The sequence below is a fragment of the Epargyreus clarus genome, unplaced genomic scaffold (assembly GCF_041222505.1).
Source record: "Epargyreus clarus isolate Ecla_fem2 unplaced genomic scaffold, WU_Ecla_fem_2.2 ptg000003l, whole genome shotgun sequence".
Lineage (NCBI taxonomy): Eukaryota > Metazoa > Arthropoda > Insecta > Lepidoptera > Hesperiidae > Epargyreus > Epargyreus clarus.
Window position 1 is genome coordinate 9,515,902 of NW_027332211.1, and position 21,696 is coordinate 9,537,597.

Genomic DNA, 21,696 nt, shown 5'->3' on the forward strand with positions numbered 1-21,696 from the left:
TTTTGCAATTCCATTTGATTAGAGTTATTTATTGTTGAATGTTACTGAAAACAATTCTGTATGTTACTTGTTTTGGTATGTAACAAAATATGCCATATATAAGTAATGAAGGAGGAATGTTTAACTACAATAATGCTTACAATGTTATAATTAGACAAAATAGTTACTAAGGAAAAGTGAGTTCCACGAGTAACTTTTTTTCTGAAAGACAGTAGGTTTACCAGTTTTTTATGTTGTGTTGAACGTTTCAAACCTTATTAGCTGGTTGCGATAATTATTTTTATAAGTACCTACTTATAACATTTAAGAGCCTTACATTAATTTATTACTTCCAATGTCAGGCATATGTTTACCCTGCTTCACATATTTTAAAGAAATGGGTTCAAAAATTTTAAAATTGGTTCCAGATTACGACTTTTACAGAAGATGCACCCAATCACACTGATAAAACTGCATCGCAATAAATATAATAGGTACTATCTAAATTGTGTGCTATTTGTTAATTACTGAGGCCTTGTCCAGAAAGAACGAATTACGTCGAGAAACAGTTCATAAATAATTCCGCGACAAAATTTTGGCGTTCTATATCCCTAGAAACTCGAACTAAACGACACGGCGTCTTTAGTATCTCCACTCTACACACGCCCAATATGCGCGTTTTTTTTAAATTACGCGATGCATATTGACATGGATGTATCAGCACCGTCGCCAAAGTCTGTATGACTTCGCACGAAATGATTCACGGCAAATACGCCCTTTCCGGACGGGGTCTCACTTAGAAATTCAAAGACATATGTTTATACGGGCTGAATTATTATGATTCTAGTTACAACTAATGCAAGGAGGCAAGGAGAGATAATGTAAGTTGACTTTGATTATTTTTTATAGCACTCTGTGACCTAAACCCGCATTTTAGCCACGCATTTCTGTGTCCAAAGTAGCCGATTTTTACACCGTACGAATATTAATACACTACCCTCACAGTTGAAAAAAATAAACATAGCTATGAACGTTTCATACTTTTAAATGCCATTTAAAAATTAAAAGTGAGTAATGAGTATTTTGTTTAAAGCTATAATTATTTTAATATTTTATTATGGACGTATTTATAAATGTTTTTGCCATTGTGTACATACTAAGCAATAGCATCACTATAAGACTAACTATTGGGCTTTATCGAATTTTATTGTTTGTTTTGACTGTGTTTGTTTTATTTTCGCTACACACCATCGTAGGAGATATTTAAATTAGGAATCGTTATAAAAATTAGCCATAATACTACTCCAGTAGAATCTCGACTAAGCGACCTATTTGTTGTCGTATTTGTGGCATTGGGATTATCGAAAATTTGGATAATTGAGTGTATGAAGAAAAGCTATTTAAACCGATTTAGGAAGGTGATGTTTTTCGACTATATGTTTGTTACGTATGTATTTTTCATTCTTTGGCAAACTCAAACGACTTCATTAATTTTGATACATGATGTGTCGCTGAATTCGTCTAAATTGTGGCGATAACATAGGTTATATTTTTAGCAATCGGGTTTTTGTTTTTTATAGTAACTATTTTGTTGCGATTTGGCGACTTTCCGGAATTTAAATGCACAAGTCACACAAAATGTGGCTGATCTGTAAGGGTTATTACAAAGTTACTTGTTCACGTTTCACAATCCGAACAATCGCGAATATTTATAACTAAGGTCCGGATAATCGATTTTCTACTGTATCACTAGTATTAGTTATGTATTAGTACATTATGTGATTGCTTATCATATGTTTCTTTAATACGCCTGTATGTAGCCTAAATGGCTTGATAGATTTCGACGTATGTATGGTGTTAGATTTGTCTTTATCACAAGTGCAGAATAATTACAAAATTTTCTAAATTTCAATGGTTTTCGTTGTGTCACATTTTTATTGCTTTTTTAGTCCATAATTTATAGTTTCAATCATTTATAAGTTTCAAAATAATTATCATAACTTTTTATATTTGTTCACAAGTATAAGCGGGTTTATGTCACACGAGCTATAAAATAGTATGCGATACTTGTGACAAAAGTAGCCTATTATCTGCACGGCGTTTAGCACCCTCGCTGCGCTCGGCCGCTAACTTCACGCCGTGCAAAAATAGGCTACTTTGGCCACGCGTATCGTAATGTACTATTTCACACTTCTGGTCGCTATTGCTATCAAGTGCCGTGCAAAATATTTTTAACATAGGTAATAACTCGCGTCATCCAAAGTAACAAAATATTGACATAATTTAACATTCAGAAAGTAAGTTCTTCGACATATATAGGTTGGTATATGTTTTATACAAAGGAAATAAGTCAATAATAAACATGTTCATAAATACATAGACGGCACATACCTATATGTTAATCCATTTAATACAGAGAGTGTTGAAAATATCGCTTATAGCGAGAAAATGACAGTAAGAAATATGTTGAATGTAGGTATAGCCACAGTACAAATATATAGAGCCTTATACTGTGGTATAGCGCTACGCTCGTAGACTTCGATTCCCTGCCTCATCGTTTTATTACTTACATGGATGGTTACGTTTATTACAAAGTTATAGGCATGAAACTATAAAAATAACTGGGTCGGAATTATATTAAGTTTCAGATTGTTTTAACATACCAAGATCACTTTTTAAATTTATAGGTCTAATTAGAAGTCCATATACCTTTACCTGTTAGATGATCTTAAATAGGTGCATGTACTGCATATAACCAGGTCCCTGAACCGGAACAGAAATCTAAATTTATAATCATTATTTTAATAGTAGTAGCCTCCTAATATTAGTTGTAATGTTGTGTGACAATAGGTACAAATGCAATATGTATTACCAGCAATCTTACACACTAGACGTGACACGAGTTAACCTTAATACAATAGTACGCAAATTTAATTTAACGCCACTTAAATATAAAATTTTATTTGTGATAGGTATATTACATTGCTTGTAAAAAAAGCACACGTACTTAATTGGCAATCAAATCAATTAAAATTATTGCTTGACATTATTTTATGAGTACCTAACAATGAATTCATTAAAAGTAGTTATTACAAATTGTTACACAGGTTTCAAACATTTGGTCATTTCAATTACCACCCGTATGCTATAATAATTAATTACTATGACGTATTATTGGTATGTTCTAATTTACTAAATTCCCGTGCGTTCTACTATGAAAATACAATCTTTTAAATAGTTTATTTCGAGATCCGATTACCGTACAATAAAAATCATCCTCAAGGAATAGGGAATTATAAAATTGTTGCTTTATTTATTGTTATTTTGCAAGTTGGTAGGTACCACAGTCTGCAAACTCTGCGTCCTAACTCGTGTATTTAGCAAAATGTAAACTATTATTGTATGCCCCATTTGTTAATTTAATGGAGTTGAATAAGTAGTAATAATCTGTTTACATTTTATTAAACACTTTAAAAAATTGTTACAATATTACGTGTCGAATATTCTCATTGGTCCCGCAAGTGAAAGCGTTCATTTTGACATGACTATAGGTACGTGCAATGCAAAGGGGCAATCGCTTTAACTTTTATTTAGGAAAAGTTGTAGGTGCAGAAATAATCCTGTAACGAAAGGTTTTCGAATTGATGAACCTACGGATTTGGTGGATTCGTTATATTTTCAGTATTTAAGGCAGAGATAAAATATATTTTTCAGTTTAACCATATATGTGGACTGTTTTGTGATTCGAGTTAATATGCGTACATATCAATTGTGTTTAATCTAGATTGAGGTATCTTAAAAACTGAAAATGCTTATCACAGTTCAATTGTAATAATGAATGACATTTTTGTGCTATCAATGGCATTAGAATTTGTGTACATTGCTTCAGAGCAAACTCTACATTAGAAATATACTATTTATATATTTTTATAAATTTCATATATTATCTAAGAAGTCTTAAAGTAAGTTGTGTTCTCCCAGGGGATAAACTACGTTGGGCTCGAGTGCATGCCATACATGTGTGATTGTCTACGACTATATAAATATGATAAAATAAGTACGAGGATTGTTTAAGAAACCTTAGAAAAAGATAGAAAATACACTATTTTGGGCAAGAAAATGGTACCGAGTTAGGTTCTTTTTTTAATTTTATATGTCTTTATGACCTTATTTTTAAGTTTAGTAAACTCTAAATAAAAATATAGTTGAAGTAATAGCAGATTATCTAGTACCAAAATTAGTATGAATAAAATAAGGACATTTAACAATTCTAAGGATTAATTGAACAATCCTGGTAATATTTGGTTATTTCTTGATTGGTTACAATATAATTTGCTTTATTATATGAGATTGAAGCGATAGGACAGAGGTTATTAAATATTTTAACCGTTTGTATTTTTTACGTCATTTGTTAACCAACCCATTAGGTCTCATCGCCTTTGTTTTCAAACATTCTTAGATTTACATAATATACAAATATTACTTGGCCCCTTTATATTATCATACAGTACACATTTTGAACAAGAAAATTTTTATTTATAAAATCAATTGAGGAACATAGCGCCATTCCCAATTCTTAACACCCTGTATCTTATTTTTAGTTAGACGTTTGTAACAAAATAAAATTATAGAGTGACATTTAAATTTTATACACGGTTGGACACTGATTTTAAGATTTTTTATACTGTACCCACAAACTATAAGTATATTTTTAAGTTAAGTACTCAATCTCGAAATGTAGCTATATAGAAGTACGTGTATTTTTCGAAAATTTTTCGACTATCCATTTAAAAATATAATAAATTGCTTTAAGTTAGATTCGACAATTTTACTCCTTGCACGGAGCCCACATCAGGTCTATGATTGACCCCGAAACCAGGCTTTATGTTGTTGCACTTTATGGCCAATTTAACTAGCCAATGACAGATTCAGGTTAAACATTATTAGACCAATTTTTGCTAATAACTAACATCACATCATTAGTAGGTATTTGGGATTAGGTTACGTTGGGCATTTAGCATTAGGTATTTGGCATTTTTTTTTCAAATTATCCAATAAGCCTCAAGCCGGCACGTGTGCCTCAAAGATGACATGCTATTCTGAACATAGACGGGTCTTGTCAAGGGTACACGCCGTTGGGACCTCAGACCAATGCTACTCAGACAGATAAATGGTACCCGCAATCCTGACAAAGTGCATTCAGAGAAACATCGTGGGGATTTAGCCGGTAGGGTCCGACATATCCTCTCCCCCGCGACCGAGAGGAACTCATGCAGGATTTCCACACATAATTTAAAAAAAATATTTAAGGCATTTGGCGCATCTGTAGACTCGGCAAAGTAAAACATTACTTAGGCCAAACTTTTCATAAATGCCGACACCGCATATTTAACATTTGTATTTAGGAACTAAGAAGGCCGTTTATACTTATGAGATATACATATCTATCCTAATGTGGATATATACCAACGTAAAAATTGGTTATTTCCATTATTTAATGCTGAGAAAATGGTATATTTCTAATGTAGCATTTACAATTTTAAGATCTACTTGCTTATAACTGTGTACCTACTGTGTATTCATTTGTACATGATCTTAGCAGAATATTATGTTTTATAACAATACCATTATTGGAATAGAGGGACATGTTGACGTACGACAAATGTTTTCGAAGGTAAATTAATTAGATAGCAGGCTGTTTTTTTAAGCAAGTAGATCTTAAATGTGCTCTTATATAAATGAAATGTCATTCCAAAAGACTACGCCCACAATTAGCGAATAGTGGCAATAATACTTTTATGATCTTTTAGAGTGACTTTCAATCGTAAAGTAAAAATAAAGGCAAGTAATTCAATTATATTTTATACTTATAGATAATTCAAATCACTTATGCGGATTAAAATCTATATCGATTATATAAACCTTGTATGTACATTTTTAAGTACATTAATTTAAACGAAGCTTACGTCTACATTGTATTTTATCTCTTTAAAAGCATCAGGACATTATAATTTAAGCGTAATAACTATAACTATAGTTAAAATACGATGAACTAATCGTATTTTTCGTTAAATTACCATGTCTACTTTGAGTCTTTAATTTTTTACATTAAACTCTTAAACGAGTGGAATCGGTGGCTTAGACTTAGATTAACCACACTACCTATATCGTTGTACTGTTCATTATCGGAGTCGCATCGCGTCAGACTCAATCGTTCGTTTCTTAGCCCGTTTACTGTAAAGGTCCGTTCGTTCTCGAGTAATTTTAAATAAAGCACCTAGAAGAAAGTGAGAAGAACTTAGAAATTGCGAAAATTGCATTGATTCGTGAGGATTCGTGGAGCACGGCAATCAAACGTCGGGCCGGAGTAGATGTAAGTCAACGGCGACGTCTCTCCTCTGCGCGCGCAGTGCCCGCGGCGCGGCGGCGGCCTGCGCGGCGTCGCCGAGCAGCGCCGCGTCCTCGGCCAGCGAGTCGCCGGAGCCGTAGCCGCGCTCGTCCCCCCCCTCGCCCCACGACGGAGAGCCCGAGCTCCCGGAGCGGGTGCCGCCCGCTTCCGTCTCTACATCTACCGAACAGCTGGCGCAAACCTCTGAAACATTCACTCTTGTTCTCATTCTCGCTTGTAATGGTCAGGTAGTAGAGTATGCTGGTAGACTACCTAACTAACCAAGTATAGTATGTAGGACATATAATATATAATATGTGTAGTGGGGTAAGAATATGTATATGTTTAGTTTGTATTTTTGCGTACCTCTCAATATCAATTGGATTGGTGTAAATAAATTTGAATTACTAAATCATTCTTATTTATAGTACATAAGCTTATCAATTTAGTAGTAATATGTTAAACTAAAAATGTGTTTATAAATATTTTGTAAGTAATCTTTATAAATTTATACATGCGACACATGTAGAGTAGATATTATTATGTGATATGTAGTTTTAATATGATGAAATAATATATATAAATTAACTACTCGTAAATGTCTAAGTCACAGAAACATGCCGTAACGTATGAAATGTATTGCAAGCGACAGAAGCCTAAAATAAAATACATCCATCGCAAGTAATAAAAGTTTCGGTAGAGTCGCTTGTTTTGTTATAAAAGTCGTTAGCTAAAATGTGAAGACTAGCAGAATATGTTTGTAATTTTTGACTTTAGTGATCAAGATAAAGGAATAAATTAATCGAGTATAAGAAAGAACTGAATAGTAGAAAAAGATACAAAATGTAAGTCGGTTTATAAAACTGATAGAAATAGGTAATATGATTATATAAAAAATGGATAACACTATGAATAAATCTAAATACGACATTTCCATTATGTACATTCAGGGATAAGGAACGGGAGGGAGGGCACAGAGAGGCACTATTTTACGAGAACACATTCCACACATCGATAGGGGAAGGCTTAGGACTCACGCAGCCGGCGGCGGCCGATTAGAATGGGGCTCTCCCAAGGTGTCGGTCAGAGAGAGGTCGACGACGAATAGTCTTCATAAGATGCTGCAATTTTGTAACATTCGCATATTTATACCTATGGCAACGGTATCAATTGGTTAAAATAGATTTTACAATAAGCACTACAAAAGCTACACATGTTATTTTGCATCATATCTACTATTTATAAACTATAAAGTACATAAAATATGTATATACAATATTCAATCGAATTAAACATTAGTGCATTACCAACGAAGGCATCAACATCTGCAAGTAATACATAAGAAAGCAAAATGTTGCAATTGTTACTCAGTGAAACAACTCATACTCGAAGTAAAGGAACTAACTTAACTGTATCAATGTTTTTTTTTACTGTTGTGTACATTTTCTATTAAATTTGTAAATAACCAACATTTTTACCCAATACATTGAAGAATATACAATCAATTTCTTCCTTTTTAAGCTTTGGTTAATCATCATCATCTTATAACAATAAAACACTATTTTTCCATTTGCTATGTACAGAAGAACAATGGATAAAATTGAAATATCAGACGCCGAAATAAATAAAAAATAAGAACATTATACACCTAAGTTTCTACTGATTTAGGTCATAATGTATTTAAAAAAACCGTTAATGCTCTTATTATACATTTGATAACAATAACTTTATGAACATATTTTTCTACCTACCTACATGTATATTTTATCTGTATTAAAACGTCAAGTACCTGAACTATCTGTCACTAAGCGCGGAGGGGTGTCTTCGCGATCAGTTGGAACCACTATAACTACTTCATCGTCTCTAGGAGATTCGCCACTCCTACTTGATGTCCTGAAATATTTAAAAGTGGGATAGTAAGTAAATATATAGAAAGATTTAACATCCTTTAATAATGCATTGCATTCATATTATTTGTTATTCTAATATTCTGTATTAGATATCCGTATGCTCTGCGATATTAACAATGATTTAAATCATGCTAAACAAAATACTAAATAGAGTAAATTTACTCTGTTTAGTATCTTTTGTTTAGCATCTGTTTAATATCTTTTTGTTTAGTTTGAAGGTGGTAGAACCCTCTGTGGTTCGACTCCGGCGGCACCACCGCCACACCTATTTCTGCCTAATAATAGCAGTGTTAGGCGTTCCTGTGTTCCGTTTTGAAGAGTGTGGTAAGAGAGACATACTTTTCCGAAGCGGTCCAGCTTAGTCCTCAGGGGTAGCGGTGCATCTGTGGCCGACCTCAGGTAGGAATATCTAGTCCTATCTGGGGTTGATTACAGATGTCCATGGGCGGCAGTAGCCACTTACCATCAGGTAGACTGCATGCTCGTCTGCTCCTCCTGTATTATAAAAAAATCTTAAAAATCTGATATCTGGCTCATACATTCTGTCCTGCAATCCATTCAAGAACAAACAAATTGGTGCAACAGAAGTTTATGATTAAATCACATCCGAAATAAGTATTAGAAACAGTTAGTAAAATGCTTACTTTACGATGACTTTCTTTCGCATGAACCGCGTGCCTAAGTCTGAGTAGCCCCGATGCATAGGTCTTTTATGAGGCATTGGTGGAGCCGAGGCAGGGGTGGGTTGCTCGTAATTTCTGGATACGGGCGAGTTAGGCTCGGAACACTGTTTGTCGGTGAGCGCAGGCCGCGCCCGCAAGGACACCTCGCCGGGGGCGCCACTGTCCGCACTCTCGTTAATACCATTCCGTATTCGTCTTGATGATCTCCTGTCTTCTTCATACATTTCTAATAAATGATCCAACTTACTTTCTATATCATCTACCTAGAAACATTTAATTAATTTTATATCCTTTTGTTACTGTAGTTAATATTTTATGGGTGTCATTAAAGCTACTATTTAGGTACTTACTCGATAAAGTTAATTAAAATGTGAATACAAAAATTGATCACATCGGTCACTTACTTGTCTTTCAATTTTTACTACTCTGGAAGCTAGACTGATTTTAGACGCGTAGACGTCTTTAGCTTTTGAACCTTGCTTGCCAAGAATTTGGTCTAACCTGTGAGCGAAAGATTAAATTTAAATGATTTAATATAGTACATATAACCCTATATTTAGAAGTTGCAGTCGTATTTCATTTTAGCTCTATACAAATTAGATCATGTAATTTATCCCTTAGCGCAAAACGTTAAAACTAATAATAATTTGTTTACTTTCTAAATAGGCGGCTGTTTAATAGCCCACACAACAGGAGCACATATTTTATAAAAACAAAAATTTGTTATGTAAACACTTTCAGATTTTAGACACATGTGTAATACCCAAAAGCAAGTGACTGTGCTACTGTAAACGAATATTTATCATTTGGAGAATTAAACTGTACATTTGCGTTAATTTTATATTTGTACCAGCAGTTTTTTGAGTATCTATGCATATCTTTGTAAATGTAACTTATAAATTCACTTATTAATATTAAATTACTGTGTATTGTCAAAGAAGAGTAAAAAATTGGATGTAGTTTTTTTATCAAACAATAGGATTATATTTAATTATAAAACAATACGTATGTATTAACTCACACTTGGCAATGTTCCGTGCATGCGAAGATATAATGCAAAGCGGTAGATCACGTAAACACTCATCATGCAAGACGGTCGTGGTTAGGCTAAGGAGTTCAATTATATCAACTAGTATAAATAACTATAGGAATCACTATTCTACTTTATATTGTTAAATAGGTGTAAATGTACGATAATTACAAAATATTAGTAAGGTCAAAAGTGCCTTTCAAATGTTGTTAACGTAATAAAATTGCTTGCAGCATTGCGTATGCATAAAGAGAAATGGAGAAGTGTCCAAATTAGTGATAGTTCATAATAACTTTGTTTTGTGAATACCATTCCATTCCATTCTCAAAGCTAAACAAAAACGTACAAATAATTTTGAAACCGCGCCCAGTTGTTGGTAATGTATGTATATGCCTGGACAAACAGAACGTCATTGAGATATTTAAAACTAGTTATCAGTTTTGATTTTTTGGAAATACGCGTGTAAATTTTATTTACATCGCGCCCAATTGGTCATGTACCATGAAATATTGTTTTATAATCTCAAAATTAATGTATAGATATTGACATTAATAATTAGAACATTCATTGAAACTTCTCCATTATATAGATACATTGAGAAATATAATAAAAAAGAGCAATAGATAGATAATGCACAAAGCGTAGCAGTTGTTGAATAAAATAGACAAACAATAAAGCAATACATAAATAGTGTAAATAAAGAGCTGATATTCCTTTGATATTCGATAAACGACAATATTGCGATAGCGCTAAATTTATACTTGATGTAGTTTCGATTAAATATTATGTTGTTAAAGAATACAACTAGGTATCTTTCAATTTAAATAAAATATACTTAATATTTAAAATAAATACTTCTTGTTTTGCATAATATTGATGTTTCATTTGTTTTAGTTTAGATTATGTTATCTGATACATGACAAATTACAACAATAAAGGTATTTAAAATAAGTTTTTAAGAAAAAACTAAAATTTAAATAGTTTTTTCAAGAAATTTAATTTACCACCAGTAACTTATTTGAACTGAAATAAAGCAAAAGCGTTATATTTACAAGTATACAATACTCTGTACTACATAAATATATTTGTTGGCACATATGTATTTATTATTTTGGTTACTAATAATACACATGTTAGGTTCATCGGCTTTTACGATTTCATATTTTTAATATTTTATTCTTTTTTTATATATTGTGTCATTTGTACCCGTTAACTTCTAAATATACGTCAACACATCTGTGACAATATACATATGTACATACGTATATTGATATCTCTGAAGTTTAAATATGATTAATGATCACATTGAAAGTGTAAACTCTATTGTGCTGTCTAGCATTTTTTACATTGTTCGGCCTAAATTTGGCCTACGTCATATATTTTTCAAATAAAACTGTATCGAGATTTATAGGAACTACCCCGTGTACGAGTATATTATGTATACGATTGAAGTGGTTTCACGGAGATCGGCAGCGGCCCGGAGTCCCCGGACGCACCGGTAAGCACATTAATATCCTCGACGATATGAATCTCACCTGTACTGAAGGTTCTTGGTTCGGTTTAGCAGGTCCGCATGCCCGGAGGAGTACTGTTCTATCACGTCTTTCACGTCGTAAGGTTTCAATGCTTCTCTAAACCTCTTGCGTGCGACAAAATACTTGAGCTACACGAAAATAAAAATTACGTGATGGCTCAGTACAAAGTTAGTAGGCAAATTGTTATTAGTTAAAATATATAATTTAAATTTTATTTCTATAAATTATTTAATATTCAGTAAAATTTATTTCAAAGACTTATATAATTATTTACGAAATTATCTTTATGTTATTTGTAGTTTATATCAGCATAACCATAGGATTGTATTTATCTAACAGTTCTAACAAGCCTACATAACGCGTTTTATTCACATAGTTTAACGATGACCTTTGAAGTTTTGCCTAACAATCAGAAACGTCGAACATTTGGCCGAGATATTATAGCAGATATTACGACGAAAATGACTTTTATTGTATTTCCTCCGTGGGCGGTGGGTAATATAGTCCTGCGCTACCTCAATTTCCGTACGAATATCCATTGGAATCGTGTAATCGTCTTAAGAGTGTGTATGCTTCTTTTGTATTTTATGTTTTATATATATTTCGTTTGGTATTAAATATGTATATACCATATACGTGATTCTAAAACTCGGTTCACTCTTAACTTCAGTATTGCATTTCAGTAAGTATGTAAGTTTGTAAATATATTTTGTATTGTATAAAGTTGATGAAATGGGTATAATGAAATAATTGAATTAATAATTTAATAGATGCAAAAATGTTACCTTCGAAACTTTAATAGTTCTAAAGTATACCTGTTTAATATCGATCTTATTTTGAATGGTAAATGTATCATAAACACATGCCAAAATTAAAGCTATTGGACCATTACTTTTCGTTAAATAGGTCAAATCATAGCTTTTGGATATAATGTACCAATATTGAATAAAATAATAAGACATGCGGTTCGTATGTACACACGATTTGGTCTAGATAATATATAGGGAATCTGAAAATAGAACGTTTGGTATTTATCAATGTACCTACCTTAAGTAAAACATACAAATTGAATTTATATATGGGAAACATTGAAAATTTCCTACAATAATTAGATTGTTCCCACTGGGTGGATTGGCAGGAAATTTTCAATGGTCGATTTTGTTGTATAGGTTGAAAGTAAAAATAGCATCACACACACTACTAAGTTTAGCTACTTCAAGACGTACATTTATTAGATCGTAAGCCAGTATCTGACTACAGAGGTTCAAGACAGTGGTGTAGTGTCCAGACGAGAGAAGGAGTTAAGAAGGTAGAGAGTAAGTAAATGGTTGTGCAAGGCGTATAGGGTTTCGGTGGGTAGGAGTACTACCTAGTCTGGACGTTTTTCACTCTCCCCAGCAGGTCCACGTGGCCCGCTGAATACTGTTCTATTACGTCCTTGACGTCGTATGGCTTTAAAGCTTCTTTAAACTTACGACGAGCCACAAAATACTTCATCTGCCAGAATTTGACAACATAAACATAACTTAGATCATGTATAAGATAATTCTAAAAAGTACAACATATTTAATTTAAGAAATGTATTTCAACTTCAAAAATATGTGAGCCTAAATTACTATAACATGGTAATCAGAACCTAAATGTACCTTACCTTATTAAACCTTACTTTCGTAATATTACTCGTATTTCTTACACGAATGTTCCTGACATTGTAGTAAGTGAAACGTTTTATTGCATAATGTCCGTAAAAAGCCAAAATGATATAAGATACTTTTGTATTTTTATACGGCGGTCAAGTAATAAAGTTCGGACATTGTAAACAGCTTAATAATTCAGGGCACCCCAATGACTACTTAACTTTGCTACTTCACCCGGCTCTTCAATTATGTAGCAACGGCGAGGTGAACTGGAGCTTTTTTGTTTCTCGTGAGCTCGATCTTCAAGCAATCAAAATATTTTCCTATTTTATACCGAGTGCCCACTACTGAACGAGTATTTTTTAAGCCAAAATCTATTTATGTTGCTTCCAGATTGTCATATTACAAGATAGTTTGTTCTTTGCTCTATGTTGTATATTCCGTCCTTCGTTCTTTATTAACAGAATAAATTAAGTTATTTTTTTTAATACAGATTGAATTTTTCAGCGATGAATTTACTTTTTATTTCATCATGCAGTTTTTTAATGTAGGTATTAAATGTAGGTTGCAATGATCGAAAAATTGATCTTACATGTTTATGTATGTTGGGTCCAAGAGAATTTACGATGGCGTAGTCTTTATTAATAAGTGTTTTTGATTTTGTATTCAATTGTTTGACTGTACAGAACTTTTCACAAGAATAAATTTGATTATTCTCAACTAAAACATGTAAGTATTTTCTGAAATAGTAGGTACGTTGTAGTAATAGGTTTGCTCGTCGTCCGCGCCCTGCATCCGAAAGGTCTCTTACGATCTCGACTAGACGTCATGGTGTCATCTACCTTTGACGTAAACCTTTCGACGTGAACATTCTCACGAAAGCTATTAAACGGAGGTTAAACCGCACGTCACTTACAAATGTTATTGTAACTTTTTTCAATCAACATGGTAAAACAAAATGGGATTCATTTTCACCTCTCGCTTGTTTTTATTACGGGTGTGCGAGAAACATTATATCACACAAAGCGGCATTTTAATTGTTACACAGTTTATCTCAATTTTTGAAACATGTATAAATATTACGTGGGTTATTGGTACCTAACTATTATCACCTAAAAATTACAATATATACTGCTAAATACTTTTCTAAACTGCGCTTTAAATCAACCGCAGAGCTATATTATAAGAGTGATAACTCACGGAGTGTTTTACATCTGTCACCGTGGCTGACTCGGAAGAAAACGCTTCGTGAGTTCTCATCGTAAAGAGCCCAATTATTTTCCATTATTAATAGTAACAGAAACCTTTGAAGTGTTACCTTCATGTAGTAAATTTAATTTCAAATCAATTAATATCTATTTTGTGATGTTTATCTGAAATATACGTCTATTTAATGTAAACATACACACCTTTCTTATAAATCGAATGGCAGCTTTGTGTCTTGGAGTTAAAGTCACACAGCGCGGCTCCTCGTCTTCATCTGAAAAGAATAGTGTAAAAAGGTAACCAATTTGAGACGTACATAATTTAATAAATTTTAATCATTACTTTTTTGTCGTCTACCAAATTTATTGAGGCATTTGGTAGCTGACTAGACCAGCGTATACACTTTGATGTCACGTATTTTTGTTTTGATAGGATTATAAAGTTAAATTGTCTTTAAAAGGCCTCGGCGGTAAGGCGAGAAATATTACATATGCATAGAAAAAATAGAGACCGTAGATAAAGAATATCTATATTGACCGAAGATGCCATGAAACGTTTAGTATAGTAAGTAGTACGTTAGTAAGATGAGAATAACGCGATGCTTGTACCTATATGATAAAACACGTTGTTCTTTAGTTTATCCAACGTATATTTTTCACCCTCACAAGATAATCACAGATGATAAAACTTTACGTAATAAATTAGAAAATGATGGTGATAGGGACATCTTTATTACGTTTTCGCATCGTTTGTGTAATCGCTTTGGCGCCGCGTCAATATTATGTATTTATTGACGTAACGTTAAATTATTTTATTGAATCTTTTCTCGTAAAGTATATAGTAAATTTGCATCTGACCACGAAATTATAAATACATAGATACTTTAGGCAACAGTCCAAATATACAATCCATCCATCAATAAAGTCAATAATGTTCCAGCATAATAAAGTAGATTGAGAAAACATGTTTAAAATCGTTGTCAATTTGTTATGCCGACACTTCGTTTTTGTACACAAATCCCGTTTCTCATTGCCAACCTGTCATTCATTCAATTTTATTTTTGTTTGTAATAGAAAATTGTTGATTTTTAACTTGCTTTTATAATTTGTTAGGAATCACATTAAATTTCCTAAATATAGTAAAGTTTTACCTTTTGTATGTTTTAACTTAAAATCTGTTTAAATTAAATTTAGTACGTAAGCGTCAATACTCCAGATTTGAAAAAGCTCCTTACTCTTTGTTCTCTCTTATCTTTGATGCCGGCAAAGGCTAATCGAACGCAAGTGAGCGGTGACTGCTATTGAAAAGTTTTGATCATTATTTATTAAAGATAACAATTCTAATATCATCCTTGACAACCTAAATTGTGGAGTATACAGTGGTGTATACAGTAACAGTTATGTACTACGCTCAGGCATTCCTATGCTCTAGAACTGCGGATATCGAGCAAAGTTTAGATACTTACTAGACAAATCTTTAATAAAATTTATGATGTACGTAATAATAAATTGTAAAGAAATAAAGTTAGTCAACACAAAGATAAGACGTTCAAGATTTATGTTTTATTCTTTGTATTTAGAATGAATATAAACTCATAGACACAATCATGATTGAATTCAAATGATTCAATAATTTACAATGTGATCTATTTCTAACCAGCTTACCTACATAACACCCACAAACTTTTTGATCTTTTATATATTATGGAAAAGAGCGAGCTACAGTCATTGCTATTTTTAATTTAATTTTAAGACGTAGCTATTGTAATAGAGCACATATTATTATGTGGGAGTAATGCGTTAGCTAAAATAGATGATGTTGCATGGGAATATTCCATTGATTGTATCAATAGATTTACTGCATAAGTGAAAAATATGTTCTCATAGTCATATTAGAAATAAAATATATTCTACGTCTTATTTGACTAAAAGTTCATATTTTGGAATTGAAGAAATCGTTGTTAAACCAGGAAAGTATTGTTTAATTTATTCATATTATTGATATGTCAATCAATATTGTATTACATGTATACATATAGAGCTTGATATTCAAATGATAAGTAGGTTGCTTTCGAAACATTCGCGTGCTGTTTAGTTCAGCTGTAGAGTCTACAGACGAAAAGTTCTTTGGTAAGCATCAACATTTGGTAACTCAAGACATTCAATAGTTTAACAGAAAAATCCGATTAACTTCCATCCACATTAGCATTGTGTGCATTAAAATTAGATTCCGCGCGAATGCTTCAGTTTGATTTTATAGATAGAAGCATATCGGGTTTTGCAAGTGGAGCATCGGCTGTCCAACAAGATATCTATTGACCTAAATCTCAGACAGGTACGTATAGCCGCCATGTTATCGAGGAAGATTGATTGTCATCGAGTAAACTAAGCGAATCTCTATTTGTGTAACGAAGTTTCCTCTGTCGCTGCACCCCGGGGCGCAGTATACGAAGTCTATCCCATATGTTATGATACATACTCGTAGCTATATGAAGATTACGGTTGGTAACGTAATTAGTTCTTAATACGTTAGGTTGATATATATTATGCAGCTTAGGTAATAACGTAACTAATCAAACATGTACATAATTGTTAAATATAGCAATATGTATATAGATACCTATAGGTCAACGTTAATTTGGCTAGCTTATTAGTTTACCTGGATCTCAGTACCATATTATACATTTAGTTAAATTATATTTTAATGTTTTAGCATAATTAACTGTTGCATCAAGGTAAATAACTCAATTATTTAAATAAAATTTTGGCACCACATCTTGTTTAAAGATTTACAATGAAATTTTGCAATAAATTTTTTTATTGCAAAGGACAATGCCCATGAAAGTATGGACCGCCGTCCAGAGTTGCATCAAATTGAAACTTGTTGTAGACGATATATAATTAACCAAATACTACCACCAATAATTATTTTTTAGATCAGCACCCGGGTTCTGAAGTTATTTACCGAAATGTTACATAACCTCAAAATCCAAAATATCCGACGATAGATTGATGGTCGGTTTTAACTGATAGTAAGTATCTATAATGTAGTTCGACTAACATATTCCATTTACTTTTAAAGGTAGTAGGTAAAAAAACCTAAAATAATCCTAAAAACCTAAAATAATGAATTCCGAGTATAAAATTCCGCCATTTTAATTTTTAAGAACAACAATCAACATTTCGTCTTATTTTATCTTAAATGGAACCCCCCTGTTCAAAGAAACTATTCTGATCGACATATTATGTAAAAAAATCAAAAAATAATTTTAATATTACTTTCATTTTGACGCATGAGAAAAATCAGTACCAAGAATGGGCATTCTCCTTTAATTAATAAATTAAAATCATTAATTTCTGCCGTGTAATAGTTCAATTCGGTTTGAATGGGGTGATAAAGGAGGGGTAGCTACGCATCTATGCCCGCCCTCAGGTATGACCCTACTTTATCATTGATAACATACGAGTATGTCCGTGGGCGATAGTAACAACCTACCATCGGCAGAACTGCATTTTTTAAGAAACGTCAAAAAACATAAATATATAAATTCTAACTAACAATTTCCGCCATAATAGTCTATTAAATACGATGGTTTACTGTTATAAATTGTTCAAAATGTCCAAAGAAAGCTGCGTCTGGATTGTACAGTACAATCGACAACCATAGAGTCCATAGAGTGAAAAAAATCATAATAAAACCAAACTGCTTAATGCAAATATTGTAATACCTATGACCTATGTCTATTGCGTGTATTTTTGGGATGGATACTTTAGCCTGCTTAAGTTACTGTTCTTACATTGTACTATAGGTGCGCTATCCTCGCGCAACCCGCGTTGCCTACCTGCCAACATCGACAGCTTTCATATTAAATCCGTAGCTACAACCGAATATTGTACAACTTCCAGATGTTACGTGGCATATGTTACCTAACATGTATAATCGCTATACTCGTTAAACTATAATTATTAATGTTTATGCTACAAGCTATTACGTATGGCTTAGTGATATCCAAATTTTAATAAAGAAATCAATACCTAAGCTTCCCTGAATATGCTTGTCGCAGTTATTTTTCCTTTATTTTTCAACCTCTGTCATGGTTTTGCTGGTTATTTTTTTAATGCCAGGGCGGAGATTCTATAACTATTTTTCGGTATCGTGGTCAAATCTCGAGGATGTTCGTTTTATAAATTACTCATTTAGGATTAGTCTTAACACGATATATATTAATTAATTTCACAGTCCACACATTGCATTTCCATTAAATATAATAAAATATTATGTTACATTCAGTCTACCTACTTGAAGTATTTAAAACATTTTATTTTTATTATTTTATAAAAATGTTATGTACATAATAATACTTGTTAAACAAGAAAATACTAAGGTCATTGTAAAAAATATCTTACATATAAAAAGTCTTACAGCTACATAAGAACGTATGTACTTAGATGGAGCGTAAAACAAAAATGTGGTATTATTGACATTACATAAATATTTTAATGTTTTATTTTGTGTTGTACCAAAAGATAGGGGTTATTTTACGGTTAGAATATATTTGAAAATATTGTCACGCATATTAATAAATTATATTAATAAAGTAATTAAAAAAAATTAAGCGTTTTCTTATGCGTAGTCATAGATTAGTAAAGATACTTCGCCGCCTTGAAATTGAATGAAGCCACTAACGGCTTATTATAGTAAGTTATTTTTTTGAATTCTTGACAAATAAAAACATTTTTAGAGAAAATTTACGAATAAATAACTAATACTGCGTAATTTACATAATAAATAAATAATTATTTCAAATATTTTAGGGACATTTCAGCACGGAGACGTGGCAAAACTTTTTTACGCAACTATTTCAATTCTCAAAACTGGGTACATTTTCTTGTTAGGAGTGAGTAATCTGTACTAATCTATGTGCGTAGTGTACTATTTTTTAGTCTTAGAAGTTTATGTTTATATACTTACTTTATAAATGCCTGTAAGATATACATATCTTCAGTATTTAAATGTTTAACTTTATCTAAAGAGTTGTTTCGTAAAAATATTCATACATAAAACAATATGAGTTTAAACATCGTCCATAATTTATGTTAGTATCGCTTAATGGATTTTTTCGCACGACACAGTTACGGTTATGGAGTGGCGCGACCCGGAGTAATATTGTACATGTAGGTCCCCCGACTTATAATGCTTATGCAAGTGAAACTTTTTCAACGTCGTTGGGAACAGGAAAACTCAGCAAGAATAAACTCAATGCAAATAAAACGAGAATAGAAATGAAATATGATATTTTGTTCTTTTATGTTATCGAATTAGCGGTATTGAACCAATAGTGAACGTGACTTCTGAAACTGACTAGAAATAGAATAGAAATTTCCAAAAAACGCGGTCACAGATGTGCTGTTATTACTAGGAATTAAGTTGAAGCGCCGTGTTACGTTAAGTACGTCCGTCTTAAAACGTTTCCTGTATGTGTTATAATCCTATCGTACTTAAGCACTAATTCCAGCATAGCAGCTGTGTACACTGATGAAACAGAACAGAAACAGCGCTGCTACCCTTAGGTTACACCTTCCTTCACGTTACGTAATAATAGGCACGTTAATTACAACCAAAATGGTAATAAAATATGCAAATCCTTCTGGGAGTAGGCTTGCTACCAGGTTACGGCTTTGACCCTCTTGTTGCCGTTAACAGCTATGTTCCTCTAGTTTAAATAACTCTGACATTCAAGAAATTATTTAAACTTAATCAAAATATCACGTACTTTCGGTTTTAGTAGTTCTCAAGACATTCCAAAATCACTTATTGTATGTGCATTGATTTTTTTCGGAATGTCTTTTCATAAAAAGTCATAGAGTCATAGAGCTTCTTAAGCTCCTACCGAATGGATTGCTTGTTTTACAAGTTGCTGTTAGGGAGTAAAACTGAAGGTGGTAGAACCCTTTGTGGTTCGACTTCGGCGGCACTACCGCCACACCTATTTCTACCTAATAACAGCAGTGTTAGGCGCTGCTGTGTTTCGGTTTGAAGGGTGTAAGGGAGACAGACTTTTCCGAGGCGTTCCAGCTTAGTCCTCAGGGGTGGCGGCGCATCTGTGGCCAACCTTAGGTAGGAATATCTAATCCTATCTGGGGTTGATTACAGATGTCCATGGGTGGCAGTAGCCACTTACCATCAGGTGGACTGCATGCTCGTCTGCTACTCTTATATTATATATAAAAAAAAACTGCGTTTCATTTTGTTGTTCAAATTACTAGTTCTTTACCCGACTGTTGAGGATAATGTTCTTCAAGCGTAAGTATGTTTCGTTCTTTGGCACGCTCTACAGCCTAAATAGCTTGACGGATTTTTACATATGAGTTGTCGTTTGATTCGGTTAAATTGCAGGTATTTTTAAAGCAGTCGGGCTTTTATTATAATAATTGCTAGTTTTATAAAGTATATGAAGGTTTTAACGCTGATTGATAAACGAAAGCTCCGGGCTTAAAAAACGAAACGGGCTCCATCTAAGTATGACCTGTATTCTAGCTCTAGGATTATTTATTATAATTGGCGGTAACATTATTTTTAATTACGTAAGTATTTAATTATTTTCATACAATACAACGTGCAAAAATATTTTAATAATAATATGTGAATTACATACTGAAAGATTTCGTTTTAATTCAATATTACTTTTATTATCCAAGTTTTCTACTTTATGAGAATTGTTAACTACATTAGTATTAGGTAACCATATCTACATACCACTCCAGTTTATCTATTATACAAAGAAAATAAATTGGTTTGCGGGTGAAAAGCGACAGTGAGAGCGTATCATAAGGCGACAGGTTTTCGTTTCAAATGAAAGAACTATTTTAGCCTTCTCAGCTCTTACCATCGGAATTTTTCTTGGAGAGTGCTGTCTCCGCCACAGAGTCCTCGCTGTACGATGGGTTGACGGGTCGAGAGCCCCCAGAGCGGCCGTTGGTCGCCCCTGCCAACCCACACACGCACACTTCAACATAGGACCTACTGGTTCTTACGCGTTCCCACCCCTTTCGCGTTCTCGTTCGTTGTAACAGTTAATTATATGTGTATAGTTTCTAGCATGTTCAGCTACAATTTCATAAAAACGGACGAAACCCATCTGCGTTCATAGCGGGTACGACCCTTGTAATTATTGATTTTTTGTTTGTTTTGTTTTACATGCGACCATGTACATTCCAATTTCATCCGCCCGTCTGCCTGTCATTAGCGACCTGAATATGTTTGAATTGTATAGAATAGGTATCTATTGATAATACTGAAGCATAACATATATTTCAAGACATTTCCTC

The 21,696-nt window shown here is 32.9% G+C and overlaps 1 protein-coding gene across 1 annotated transcript in view; it reads right to left on the minus strand.

The window, feature by feature from the left end:
* Nucleotides 1-5,338: 5,338 nt before the first annotated feature.
* The window catches only part of KCNQ (KCNQ potassium channel), a 48,627-nt gene continuing 32,269 nt past the window's right edge, over nucleotides 5,339-21,696 (minus strand). Inside the window, exons 10-15 of the mRNA XM_073087893.1 lie at nucleotides 14,572-14,642; nucleotides 11,526-11,653; nucleotides 9,365-9,461; nucleotides 8,922-9,223; nucleotides 8,157-8,260; nucleotides 5,339-6,571 (exon numbers count right to left, since the gene is read on the minus strand). Coding sequence (XP_072943994.1) covers nucleotides 6,330-6,571; nucleotides 8,157-8,260; nucleotides 8,922-9,223; nucleotides 9,365-9,461; nucleotides 11,526-11,653; nucleotides 14,572-14,642 — 944 coding nt within the window. The 3' untranslated portion in view covers nucleotides 5,339-6,329. The remainder of the gene's footprint in view (nucleotides 6,572-8,156; nucleotides 8,261-8,921; nucleotides 9,224-9,364; nucleotides 9,462-11,525; nucleotides 11,654-14,571; nucleotides 14,643-21,696) is intronic.